Source organism: Rhinolophus sinicus, linkage group LG03 (genome assembly GCF_036562045.2).
Source record: "Rhinolophus sinicus isolate RSC01 linkage group LG03, ASM3656204v1, whole genome shotgun sequence".
Classification (NCBI taxonomy): domain Eukaryota; kingdom Metazoa; phylum Chordata; class Mammalia; order Chiroptera; family Rhinolophidae; genus Rhinolophus; species Rhinolophus sinicus.
The window spans coordinates 161,274,406-161,288,605 of NC_133753.1; the positions used below are offsets into that span (position 1 = coordinate 161,274,406).

Genomic DNA, 14,200 nt, shown 5'->3' on the forward strand with positions numbered 1-14,200 from the left:
ATATACTAGAATTTTTTCTCTTCCATTTGGGCAGGAGCAGGTGTGGCTGAATTGGAGATGCAGGGAAATTGTGAATGTAGTTGGGCCAAAATTTTCTCTAACTGTGTAGAACTTAAGTGATTTTTAAGTTAGAGTTACTTGTGAATGTTTTTTAAAGTAAGGTCTATTTATAGTTGGCAGTGGGGGAGATTGTAAGAAATGCGACTGAAATGAGAAGTTTATTTGAAGATTGGATCAAATTAAAGATGAATTCAATATATAGAAAGTGGAATTAAATGATTTAACAAAAAGAAATGGATTTGTGTTGAAGTAAATTTGATGGTGATCTGTTTTCTTCTTCTTTGTTCTCTTTTCTGATGGAAAGCAATAAACATTAAAACAAAACAAAAACAGGAAAGTATGGACTCAGAAACTCTTATTTTAAAATTAGATTGCCCAATTTTATTGGCTCTTATCTGTTTTTCTGACTCATCTTGGATCCTTTTTTTTTTTTAGTTTCAAAAATCCTATCCTGAAGTGTACCAAGAACGATTTCCTACACCAGAAAGTGAAGCACTTCTGTTTCCTGAAAAACCAAAACCAAAACCACAGCTGCTCATGTGGGCACTGAAAAACCCTTTCCAACCATTTCAAAGAACTAGAAGTTTTCGGATGTAATGCTTCCATAGCCATGAGAGATCTCTGTTATTTTGAGTAAATGGGTGGTTAGAGAGTATGGTGGTGGAAGAAAGAAGAGCAGAAAATATAGACTACTGAAATATAAGATTATCTGACTTCAAAAAATGTTGAGCCATTATCAGTATTTTTCTGAAACTCAATGCTATTTTTAAAGTGTAAAAATCAGTTAAAAATTATGACACAATTATATAGTGGTAATGTTAACATGTTTGTAATTTTTAGAAAATTTAAGAGTATTTTTATTTGTTATTTTTCATGGTGTTTATGAAATAACTGTGTGTACATCCTAGTTACTGATGTCTTTATTCAAACCAAGTCTTAAAAATAGTGTATATACTTGAATAAGAAAGACACTGGGTACTGTTACTGTGATGCTATTGACTTAATAGCCAATTCTGATATCTCCTGTGTAAATTCTGTTTTTCATTTTTGCACAAAGATTCTTAAATGTCCTGCGTTGTGATGGCTGTGTCTTTTATTGCAGATTTGTTGGATGCTAGGACAGATTTTACTAAAGCTGTTTCTTTTATAACATATATATTTGTTGGTATTTACCTGTAAGCAGAGTATATTTTCATCTGCCAGGAGTGGTATAATTTCAGTCTGGCTAGAGATGGAAAATTGAACAGGATAAATTCTTTCCATTCTTTTAGATATGTGATTCTAAGTCAAATCTTTATTGTTTCATGAAAAACACAAATGGATTAAGTAAAATGAGACTACTTGCTTTATAAATATATTTCCTCAGGCCTCCTCATCCTTTTGGGAGTAAATGGAATGTAAATAAACACTGCTTTTCAAAACATTGTACATGATGTGGTGTTTTTTGTTTGTTTTTTGTTTTGTTTTTGGATTTATTTAGGTCAGTTAGAAAGCATCCTCCGGTGCTAAACATCATTGCCTTGGCCACTGTTCTCACACCAGTTGTTCATCTCTATGAAATTATAAGAAGTATGATTTGGACTTTTGCACTGGCATTTAGGAGGGTGTTTTGCCCATTTCTTTTGCTTTTCTTTACGTTTTTGTAGATAGTGTTACATTTGCATTACGGAGCATCTGGAAGTCTTCTGAGAGCAACTACCCAAAAAGCTAAGAGTGACACTCATTAATGCGCTTGCTGTGCTCTCTTTTCTGATCTCTCCTTGCACTTGGGCTCTGCCTCTGTTTTTTCATAGCAAAATGCCTCCTACAATTGACTCAGATTTTGCTTACTTAAAAATGGATAGAAGTATTTGTATTGGTTTGGGTAGCACTTTACCTTGCAAATATATAAGGTCATGGGAGTTTTTAGTGTTTCAAAATTTATTCTCAGACCTTGTAATTCTGTTTACAACAAATAATAAATCTACTTTTTGCTCTGTTTGCTCTTCAAGGTAGAGTTTACTTTCCAGAGTCTCCTTTCCTATTGCTTATCTTTGGAAATAAGTTCGTTTTCTCCTCCCCCCCCCCTTAATATTTCTCTTCTTTTAAGTATAGCATACTTATGGAGAAATCATAAAACATCACCATCACCTCAGTGTGAAATTGAAGAATGGATAATATCAATTTTTCGAAGTGGTTGTACCAATTAACACTCCCATCAGCAGTACATAAGAGTTCCTTTTGCTTAATGTCCTCACGAAAACTTGCTATTGTCAGAGTTTCAGCTGTCCATGTGGTGGGTGTATAATGGTATCTCATGATGGTTTTACTTTGCATTATGAATATAGTTTAAGAGTATTCCCAAATATTTTTTGACTTTCCAGTTTTGTTCAAATTTTAATATCAGCTTATCAAACTGCACACACACACTTGAGATTTTGATTAGGTTTGTATTGAATTTATAAATCAATTTGGAGAGAATTGGTATCTTTACAGTATTAAGTCTTCCAGTCCATGAACATAATTTATACCTCCATCCATCTAGAATGAAAGAAAAATATTTAAATTTCTCTGTAAAGGTTTGAAAATGTTTTGTTAGATTTATTCCTAGGTATTTGATATGTTTCAAAAATGTAAGTATTAAAATTTTCAAATATTTGTAAAAGTAAAGATAATCATACCCATCTCTAGCTTCAACAGTTATTATTCAATTGATAAAATCTTGATGTTTGATTCTATTGTAAATGAGATTATTTTAAAATTTCCATTTTCTGTTTGTTGCTCACATATACATAGTATAAAGCTGATTTTTGTGTACTCATTTTTGTACCCAACAACCTCGCTAGTTTCCTATTCTAAACTTCTAGTGTGATTCCTTTGAATTTTCTACATTCACTACTATAAGCAAACAATGACAGTTTTTGTTTTTCATTTCTGTGGTTGACAGCATCTAAAATGTCCCCAATGATCCCTCCCTCTTGATATTTATGCCCTTGTGTAGTTTCTCCTTGAATGTGTGTAGGATCTAGGCACACTTATAACCAACTGAATATGGCAAACATGATGGGATATCACTTCTGAGTGCATTACAAAAAGGCTCTGGCTTCCATCCTGCTTGCCCTCTTTCTCACTCTCCCTGGCTTGCTCTGAGGAAAGCCTGCCGCTCTGTTGTGAGCTGTCCTGTGGAGAGGTCCATCAGACAAGGAACCGATGTCTCTGCCCAATAGCCAGTGAAGACATGAGACCTGCCAACAGCTGTATGAGTGACCTTGGAGGTGATCTGAGGCCCGCCAACAGCCATGTGAGTGATCTTGGAAGCGGATTCTCCCCTAGCCAAACCTTGAGGTGAAGGTAGCCTTAGCTGACACCTTGATTGCAGCCTGTGAGAGACCCTAAGCCAGAACTCAACTAAGCTGGCTGTGCCTGGATTCCAGAGCCACAGACACAGTGAAATAATATTTGTTGTTTTTAGCCACTTAATTCTGGGGTAATTTGTTATGAAGTGATAGAGACAATATACTTCCCAATTTTTATCCCTCCTCCCTCCCCCTTGATTTTTTTATCATTATGAAATATCCTCATCTCTAGCAGTGCATTTGTTTACAATCTCTTTGTATTCTTATATTTTAGTTGTGCTCCTTGTAAACAACATGTAGTTGGATTATTTTTTTTAAGAAGTCAATTTGATAATCTTTATTTTAAACTGTAACATTTAGACAAATTATATTTAATATAATTAGTCCATGTTTGGGTACAAATATTGATGCTTTCTAAATCTTTGTCTTCATTTTCTTGGCTTTGTTCAGATTTGAAAAATGATTTCATGTTTTCTACTAATTTGAAACTTAAGCACTCTTTCCAATCCTCTTGTTGAGTATTAGAAATTATACCTTGCATACTAATTTATCAAAAGTTGAAAATTAGTCAATACCTTTTACCCCCCTCTCAGAGTAGTTAGGGACCTTAAAGCACCAAGGAGACCCTCCCAAATTAGATACTATTGTGGTAATGTATTTTAATTTTATTGTTTTAAATCTCATACTATATTGTTATTACGTATAGCCCTTGTTTATTAGACTTACCCACATATTTTACCACATTTTTCCTTCCTCTTAAAGTAACATTGTTTAGAATTTATCTTGAATAAGGGTTTGCTGGTTTTGTTTGAAAACTTTTTATTTTGCCCTTATTCTTGTTTTTAATAGCTTTATTGAGATACAATTGACATTCCATACAATTAACCTATTTAAAGTGTATAATTCATTGGTTTTTGGCATGTTACATTTTTAATTTTTTAAAGTTGTGGTCAAAGATCTATAACATAAAATTTAAGATTTTAATCATTTTTAAGTGTGAAGTGTCATTTTTATTTTTATTTATTTTTAAAGATTTTATTGGGGAAGGGGAACAGGACTTTATTGGGGAACAGTGTGTACTTCCAGGACTTTTTTCCAAGTCAAGTTGTTGTCCTTTCAGTCTTAGTTCTGGAGGGCGCAGCTCAGCTCCAGGTTCAGTTGCTGTTGCTAGTTGCAGGGAGCACAGCCCACCATCCCTTGCAGGAGTCGAACCGTCAACCTTGTGGTTGAGAGGACGTGCTCCAACCAACTGAGCCATCTGGCTGTTCAATCTTAGTTTCATGGGGCACTGCCCACCATCCCTTGCGGGACTCGAGGAATTGAACTGGCAACATTGTGGTTGAGAGCCCACTGGCCCATGTGGGAATCAAACCGGCAGCCTTCGGAGTTAGGAACATGGAGCTCTAACCACCTGAGCCACCAGGCCGGCCATGAAGTGTCATTTTTAAAAGATTTCTTCTGTGTTTAGAATTGTAAGTTGATAATTATTTTAATACATTGTAGTTACCATTCCTTTGTTAGCTGGCTTCCATTGTTGAGAAATCAGCTGCCACACTAATTGTCCCTCCTTTATAGAGAATGTATCTTTTTGCAGGCTGCTTTTTAAGACTTTATCTGTGTCTTTGGTGGTCTTCAGTTTACCTGATCTACTTTTTAAACAATTCTGCTTGGGATTTGCGGGGTTTCCTAAATAACAAGATTGAAGTCTTTCATCACTTTAAACACTGTCTTTGTCACAGTCCCTCAGCTTTTGTTTCTCTGAACATATGTTAGATATTTTCACTCTATCCTCTGTCTCTTAATCTCATGTAGCTGTCTTTTTTCGCTGCATTTTGTATAATTTCTCCAGTCTTTCTTCCATTTCAGCACTTCCCTCTTCAGGTATAGCTAGTCTCCCGTTAAATTCTTCTATCTACTGTTAGGGAATTTGCATCCATTTTACAGCTCAGGAAACTGAGACTGACTGAGGTTAGGTAACTTCCCTGAGAGTTCCTGGCTTGTGAGTGTAACATCGTAGGCAGTCACAGCCGGCTCTGACCGCAGAGCCCAGCCTTCTGACCAAGATGTCTTCTTGTCTCCCAGTGAGTAGTTTCATGGTTTTTATGAACAATTTTAGATACTTACATATAAGCTCACATGATGGTTTTCATCCTATACTTTCTAAAATTTAAGATCTCAAATTTCTTTTTGAGTTGCAGTATTTTCATTGTCCTAACCTAGCTTTGCAAATTTATTTCCAGTTTGTTTTGGTCACTTTCTGCAACTATCTGCTGAGGATTTTTCACCAAGTTTCCTACAAATTTCCACAAAAAATACTGCAACAGTGATGAAAATGAAGTATTTCTTTGAAGCTCTGTGGATGCACTCATGTATTTGCTTTACTTGTAGGTATGATTTTTAAATAGTTTTTTAATCTTTATGTATAATTGCTTTTATTTTTAGATATACGTAGAAAATGCCATAGTGATTATCATTAATCTGAGAGACTATGACAGAGAACTTATCAAATGAGTGTTCTTTACAGAAAATGTGAGAGCACTACAGAACATTTTTAAGGTTGAATATACCCTGTGCGTGATCAGGGTGATGGAATTCAGCCATTCCTCATTCTGATTTCTCACAGATCTTTGTGTTCCTGCATCTGCCTTCACGGAAGTCATATCTGGCGTCTAGCAAATACAATAGATATATGGGTCATGACTTAGCATTTGTGTTATCCAGGAGCCTGAATCTGATTCACAGCTAGAAGAGAGTTTCTGCACATTTTTATAGGAAATATAACTTAAAAAGAGCTGGTATTTAAGAACTGTTTATGTACAAGAGTAGGAAATTATTCCTGTTTGAAATGTCACAAAAATATTTTATCATAATTAAGAGAGGAATCAGTTAAAATGGCTCTTTACCATATTTAATACAGTGTGGCTGTATTAGATTACACTTTTACCATTATCCTCAAGAGCAAAAACCTATAAACATTAAAGGCCCATAGTAAAGTAAGACTGTTATTACATATTAAAATTGGTATTAAAAGGCAATTCAAATGTATTTCTATCCATCATCATAGTATTTGCCTAAATTTGAAGTATTCACTTCAGAATGAGACACTGGAAATTCTAATTTTAAGGCATTTAGAACATTCTTGCATTTGCTTGCTTCCAACAACATAACCTGCAAAAAACTGTAATACCTTGACATCATTGCACATTGGGTCTTACAGGCAAACAAATTACTCTAATATATAAACTGATTGTTGGGCGTTTATTAAGAAATCATTTGCTCCTAGGTAGCCAAGTGATTTGAAAGTTGGGATTATATTAGTAAACAGAGAATTTGCTTATTTGTAGCAACTTGGCAATGCATTTATTATTTAATTTGCAAATATACTTCCTGGGATAAGTGGAGGGTATATTCACTAATTTAACAGTATACTGAGTAACTTCTGATGGAGTTTTTGGTGTTCCAATGTCTAGTTAATCTGCATATTCAAACTTTCAATTTGAGGGAATAAAATGGAATGGAACAATAATCGGGGATAATAGGGTACTAGCCCAATTTTTAAAAATGTTACTTTTAGTTGTTTTGTGCATATTTATGTTGCTATGTAAGTTTCATAATTTCGTAATGAATCTAAGATTTAGTTAAAAATCTATAGTTTTTGCAAATTCCACCTTGGAGAATTTGTTAAGTAAATTGGTTGCCTCATTTGAGGATCTAGAATGAATTATGCTTTGCATAAACTATGCCTATTTCAAAACAAAAAATAATATACATATTTGGCTATGTCTGCTCACTCTGTAATACCTCCTTTGGGGGCTCTTCTGTCAAAACTGAAAACACCAGTATCCAGAATCTTCTAGACAATATAACAAAAGTTATCCTTCTTCCAGTCCCCATAAATTTTATACATTGCCACCAGCATCTCTCTAACAGTAAAAAGAAGATAGTGTTCTTGAGTATTCTTATGAAACAAATACAGCCTAAAAAAAACAACAACAACAACAACAAAAAACGAAAACCAAAAAGAAAAAAACCAGGAGGACAGATTATTTTATTTTCATAAGAAATAAGTAAATTATAATTGACATTTAAAATTGAAGTACTTTTATTTTTCTTAGTTATAGGCTAATCCAATATGAGAATGAAAGAGGCCTTTTGCTCACTGTTTCCACTAACAATGTGTGACCTTTTGAAGGGTCCTGGCAAGAACATTTCAGTGATAATTTATCAAGATAGCAGAAAGGTTTGCTGCTGAAAATCGTTATGCCAGGATAAAATGCAATCTGATTTTCTGAGAGCCCATGATTCCAGTTTACCTCTAGTTACTGACATTTATATTTATGTATCTATATTTTAAAATCAGGTGTGTTCTAGACTCAGGTATTAGAAAAAGCAATGTCAAACCATGGGAAAGCTGTTTTGAAGATTTGAATCTGTAGCTAAAATCAACTTTACATGAGATCTTAAAACAACATAATATGAGTCACAGAGGAAAATAACAATTCAGCCTTTTTGCCTAGTGGTTCCGTATAATTTTTTTTTTTTTATTAAACCTAGTTTTTGTCCATATGCAAGGTTGTCCTAAAGATTCAAATATTTAAAAATCTTTTTGACACTTAGAAAAAAATTAACGTTTTTCTAAATAAAATATACAAGTGGTCAAATCTGATTGGATAATACAGTGTTCCAACTCTTAATCACCTGAAGCAATAATTAACATTTAAAACACACTGACATCATTTGTAAATTTCTTAAAACTTCCTACTTATCAAAATACCAAGTATAAATAGACACACTTACTGCTTAAAGATGATGAACGTTTTGATTTCGGAAAGTTCCTCTTAACCTTTTCAGAGAATTGAATTAATCTCTGTTTTAGGCGATCTGACTTCGCAAGTCATGAGCCATCTAACAAGGACAGATGTTCCCAGTAGGGGTCAGTATTGTGTTGGTAATTATTGTACCATAAAGGAAAAACTAGGGGTTTTATTTAAAAGTCCAGCATATTTTCTATAATTAGTAAGTCATTAATTATGGAAACCAGTAACTTAAGAATTGATCATTATTGTCACAAAGGTAAATGGGTAATATTTTGGCTCCTCTATTACCGTATTTTCCCCCAAATCCTCAGAAGGCTCTGTTGTTTGTTAAAAACTCTCCAAAAATGGTATATAAGTGGTAAAAGTGAGAAGCTATCTAAATGTAGCAACAGATAATTTGGGATAAATGTCAGATGATTAGATTTTTTTCTTTTTAATTTACGTGGGTGGGATCACTTAGCAATATATCTTTTTTTTTTTTTTTTTTTAATTTTATTGGGGAATATTGGGGAACAGTGTGTTTCTCCCGGGCCCATCAGCTCCAAGTCATTGTCCTTCAATCTAGTTGTGGAAGGTGCAGCTCAGCTCCATGTCCAGTTGCCGTTTTCAATCTTTAGTTGGGAGGGCCGCAGCCCACCATCCCATGCGGGAATTGAACCGGCAACCTTGTTGAGTGTTTGCGCTCTAACCAACTGAGCTAACCTGCTGCCTCTAAGCTAATCTTTTGATCTCTATACCCAGCACATTATAATAAGTACAGAGATGGAAATCTGGGATAAAACATGCTTACAAATCACGTCTTTGGACTTGTGGACTTATAGTTGTCAACATATTACAAGAATCCAACAAGCCCAGAAAATGTCTTAAAGGTTACTGGGGTGCTAGGTGACTTGACTGGAGGTGGACAGCATAGCAGAAAGAGTACCATGTTAGCAACCGCAGAGATGCCATGGGAGAGCTTGGGGAGGCTTTCATCTCCACTCCTTAAACAAACATGATTAACTAAAAGCTGTGCATTCTCTATGCAAATGCAACCTCAGGGCAAGACATTTAGTCCTTTCTTCCCAACTAAATTCCTACCCAAAGGTCCTTCCTACTAGAATTTGTAGCACCAGTAGTGGTTAGAAATCAGTGTTTGGATTTTAAGTTGTAGCACTACCAGTAAGCAGCTGGACAAGTGGCCCTGAGCAAGTCACAACCTCTTTGGGCTTTGATTTTCTCCTCAGTAAAGTGAAGGGATTGGATTTCAGAGGTGACAAACTCCAACGTCTTCCAGGGACAGGGAGATACAAGCTGCTGAGAGTAGAGGTGCCAGTGAAGAGCAGGTTCTACAACAAAGTATTTGATACAAAAAAATGTCAAATGCCCCATGTTGGCTGAACTAATCCTATGTGTAGAGATGACTATCTTTGGATTAGATAATTTGTAAAGTCACTTCCAGTTCTGTTGCGTGATTTTTTTTAAACCATTTTCCCACAGTTGGCCCCTTATCACCTTGTACTTATATTCCTATCTGCATCTTTTCTCCTTTGCTTCTGAGTGAAACACGTGTATCAGCAAGCTCAGTTGCATATCAGATAGAAGAAAGCCACTCAGGTAAGTTTAAAGTCAGTGCTAATGCATCATGAAATGCTTTCTTCTGAAAGAAGTTTTGTCCTCATCCTTAGGCTTGTCATAGGGCGACTAAGTGAGCGGCCGTTTGCCTCTGTTTATATTATTATGCCAGTTGGTTTGATCCACAATAGCTAACAAGTTTTCCTTCATTAGTGTCAATACTTGTGTGTTATATGTCTGTATCTATTTCAGCAAAGTTGTTGATAAAATACTCAACAATTTTTGGTAGTCATTGTGCCAACCTAAATTGCTAGAGCCGACCTTTAATCTCCTTACATATGATATGTGTATTTGTGCTAACAGGTGGCTTTTTACCTTCCTTATCTTGTTGGTTAAACCAAAACAAAAATGCTTTTCATTTCTAGAGCGCTTTGTGTAGTGATTTCACAGTTATTTTCTGACTTAATCCTTTCAAACCCCAGTGGGCAGAGAGAATACAATAAGGAAACTGAGGTTCAGAGAAGTACCCAGTTACAAACACAAACTTTCAAATCTGATGATCCGGTACCCTTTCACTTCATGACACTAAATCCTGTCACTGTCATGAGAGGTATGTGGGCTGGATCCAAGCAAATCCCTGAAAAGGGGGCTTAGTTTTGGTTCCCTGTATCCTGCATCTGTGCCTTCTTTCTTATTGTGGCCCTTTGCTCTTCAACCTCCTCCCCACCTCCTCAGCAGTGCTCATGTGTTCATTGTTTTGTATGATGAGACACCCTTTTAGGAGCTGGCAAAACAGCCCAGTGTCCTCGTGGTATTGCCCTCTTGCTTCAGGTCCATCACTGTGATGCTGACCTTTGCTCTTAGCATAACTTATCCAAGCTGCACTACATTTCTTCATGAAGGCTAACTAGTTAGCTATCCAGATAGGTAGTGCTCTTTCATGCTTTCATTTTATTTTTAGAGTCTTCCTATGCTAGGCCCTAGGCTGGGTAATGATAGGGGAAGAAAGACAGCTCTACCTCGGAAGGGGCTTGAGCTCACCGAGGAAAATGAACATGTCTACGTGTAATTGTGGATGATGACCTTGGTGCTACAGGGCCCGGTACAGTGAGTGCAGGGGGCACAGAAAGAGAAAGGCAATTTTTCCTAGGGCAGTTGGAAGGATATGGAAAACCTCACCGAAGAGCTAATATTTAAGCTGACCCTGAAGACAGAGAAAGGCAAAAGGCATTCTCTCAACAGGACTAGCATGAAATAAGACTCCAGTGGCAGCTGGAAATGATTTGTTATTCCATATTGTCCACATAATACTAATATTTTACCATAGAGCCTTAAGTGGCTTTATCTAAAGGAGCAGGTAATAAGGGGATTTCATGAACTGTGCAGAACTGGCAGGGAATTATTTTAAATGAGTAGTTGAATGGCACCGCTCAAATAACGCCTCCACGATGGCGTCCTCTTACTCCAGCCAGAGGGTCTGGATCCCAGTGCCCTTTGGAATTAACTTTTGGATCCTTTTTAGGTTGCTGTTACATCGTGGTTTCTCTCTCCAAGCTTTCACAGGGCATGCCAACGCATTTACAATGGTTGCCAAAAAATTGTTGGTGTTGATTAAACTTCCTTGCATTTTATTCGAAAGAGTCATCCTTTTATTTGGCCTCTTCTATTTTTCCATCCACAGCCTGATACTCCATGCCTCCGGGTCTATACTGTTCCATCTCATCGCATTTAATGAATGTTAGAACTGGCTCTGCAAATGCATTGCCTTAATCTTATTGCCTGCAGTGAGATGCTTTTAATATTTTCTCCACATGTGAACTCTGTTTTTCTTTTGCTTTTCTTTAATTTTCATGTGGTTAATCTCCTTCTACTGCAGGGAGCCTAGATATTTATAGATTTTCCCCTTCCACTCTACCTTCAATAATTTGCCTTTACATTCAGTGACATCCATCACAATAAAAGGTATTTTCCCTATTTGGATTGACTTGCATTTCTATAACCCAGACTCCCTTTTTATATCATTAGTAATGTTCATGGCAATTTTCAGTAGCTTGGGAAGCTGGGTATTAGAGCTGGCACAGAGCTTCAAGTTGTCCTATCAAATCAAATGACTCCTCGTGATGCCTGGTTTCAAGTTTTATCATTAAGTCAAAACCAAAGGTTTTTTCCCTTAATTGAGTCAATACAAAATGAGAGTATTAAATAAGCATCTCTAACTTATTCCTCAGTTCATTAAAATGTTCTTGACTTAATGGCCCTTTTACACACCAAAAGATACAAAATATTCCCTTTACCAGTGTTGAATATTTTCATAATCAAAAGCCCAATTTTATAAACTATAACCCCTAGTAAATATGTAGGGGATCGAGTTATAAGCCATTAACTTTGGTCATGCTTAGATGCTATGGCTTTCTGCTAGCTCAATTTATTTTAACAGAGTCTAGAATGATGTAGTTTTAAAATTCTTATACTTTTTTTATTCTCACTTATATTCTTTTACTATCAGGTCATTTTGCAGATGTGGGAAGGCTATAATCGACTGGACTTGTATTGCTGTTTATATTATTTGTTGCTTTTCTAGGTTACACCAATTTTTCAGGGAACATCTTTCGAAGACGTGTGCTTCTGAGCACCTTGTGAGCCAGTCATTCTGCTGTACGACAGTCCTGTGCTTTCCTGTTACTCACCATTTTGCTCATTCAGGAACCTCTTTAGATATTAATGGCATTTCCGTGATTCTATTTGTTGTATATGTTTTTTCATTTCGTAACTGAAGCACTTGAATATTGTGACATTTTGGGAACATTTAAATATTTGTTTCAAAACCCTACGTCTTTGTTACATTTTTCTATAGTAAATTCTGTATGTTAGAAATGCTGAAAATATTTCTTTTTCATTATTTCAGAAGTTCTCATTTCAATTTATTACTCTTGTAGCTCTTTTTTGGTATTTCCAATATAATTTTAAATAATCAGTTAATTTTTAGGATTCAATCATCTCTACTACTATATTTCATTAAATTATGGATCTGTAAGGCTATTTTTTTTAAATCAATTATAAAGTATGTCTAGGTCCTCTGTGAGTCTTGTTATACCTGGGCTCATACAAGCTGCACACTAGGTAGGCAGTAATGAGAGTGATTTTAATTTCCAAATACAGGAATAAACATTCAAATTAATCGCATCTTTTTAAAGAGTGAGATTAAGAAATGTTAAAAGGCACTCAATTAACAATGTTTCCACTGTTCAAGACATTTTTGGCACCATTTGTCTTTTTCAGGCAGGAAAATGTCAAAACTTGATAATCACATCTCATGTATATGTGTATGAGTGTGCGTCCATATATAGTATTAGCTAATAACATCACTTGTTTCCAAATGCCTTTTGGCTGTTTCAAAACTCAAATATACCCTTAAAGGAAAAAAAATTCACCATCATTGAGAATATTCTGAAGAATGGGCTGAATGGGTCTCACAGAACAGGTTGGAAATGTCTCAGGAATTTGGCAGGGAACTTGGCAGGAGAAGACACAGTGGTAATCTCACTAGGAAGCAATGTGGTTTAGGATGTCCCTTCTAGCATGGCCACCATTAGACTTTTACCCCCAGTAGTACCAACTGGCCATGGAGTCTTGTATCACTTCCTTTAGATGCACAGTCCTTGGTGGGAGTGTTGGTGCAAGTGGAGCTTATGTGCCCTGAACCAGACATTTTCCCACACAAATTCACACAACATGTTTCCCCACAAGTGTCCATTACAAATTTGTTTCCATTAAACGTTCATATTGTAGATGCATCTTTAGATTATTTTAATTAATTAAAATGAGCATGAATTACTTTGTAATAAAAAAGTAGAACACAGAATCATTATAAAAAAGAGAGGTATGTTTTTCTTTCAAGTTTCAGGCAGAGTTAGCACCTGTGCTATGACATGGGCGAGATGAGCAAGAAGGCTGCTGTACCCCCAACCCACTGCTCCGCCCCGCAGGGAGGATAGAGCTTTGACCTTTACAAAATTCCACGTGGTGACGGAACTTGGCTGCAGTGTGAGTTGGTGGAGACATCAGGTGAGAAGGAGAAAGAAATAGTAGTGAAATGTGCACACGTTTCTTTCCCCTGGCCCCAATCATCAGTGGAGCTCCACTCAGAAATTCAGTTTAATCTTTTGTTTGATTTGGAAAAGAGAAAGTACATTAAAAAATCAAAACAAAACAACTCAACAGCAACAAAAAACAAAGCTGGAAAGACAAATGTTCTGCTCTACTTTGTTAACAGAAATACTGTTCCTAAGCTGGGGGTAGGGGGTAGGTGGCCTGGGGTCCCGGCAGCCTCTCTTGGCTGTGTGATCATTGCTTGCTGAGAAAGTCAGTGTGAGCGTAGGGACACTCGAGGAAGCTTTTTCTTCATTTCATTCTCAAAACAGAGGGAAGAATAAG

The 14,200-nt window shown here is 36.1% G+C and overlaps 1 protein-coding gene across 1 annotated transcript in view; it reads left to right on the forward strand.

The window, feature by feature from the left end:
- Positions 1–1,488, forward strand: part of DEPDC1B (DEP domain containing 1B) — a 54,467-nt gene extending 52,979 nt beyond the window's left edge. Inside the window, exon 11 of the mRNA XM_019742994.2 lies at positions 496–1,488. Within this exon, the coding sequence (XP_019598553.1) occupies positions 496–657 (162 nt within the window). The 3' untranslated portion in view covers positions 658–1,488. The remainder of the gene's footprint in view (positions 1–495) is intronic.
- Positions 1,489–14,200: the final 12,712 nt, after the last annotated feature.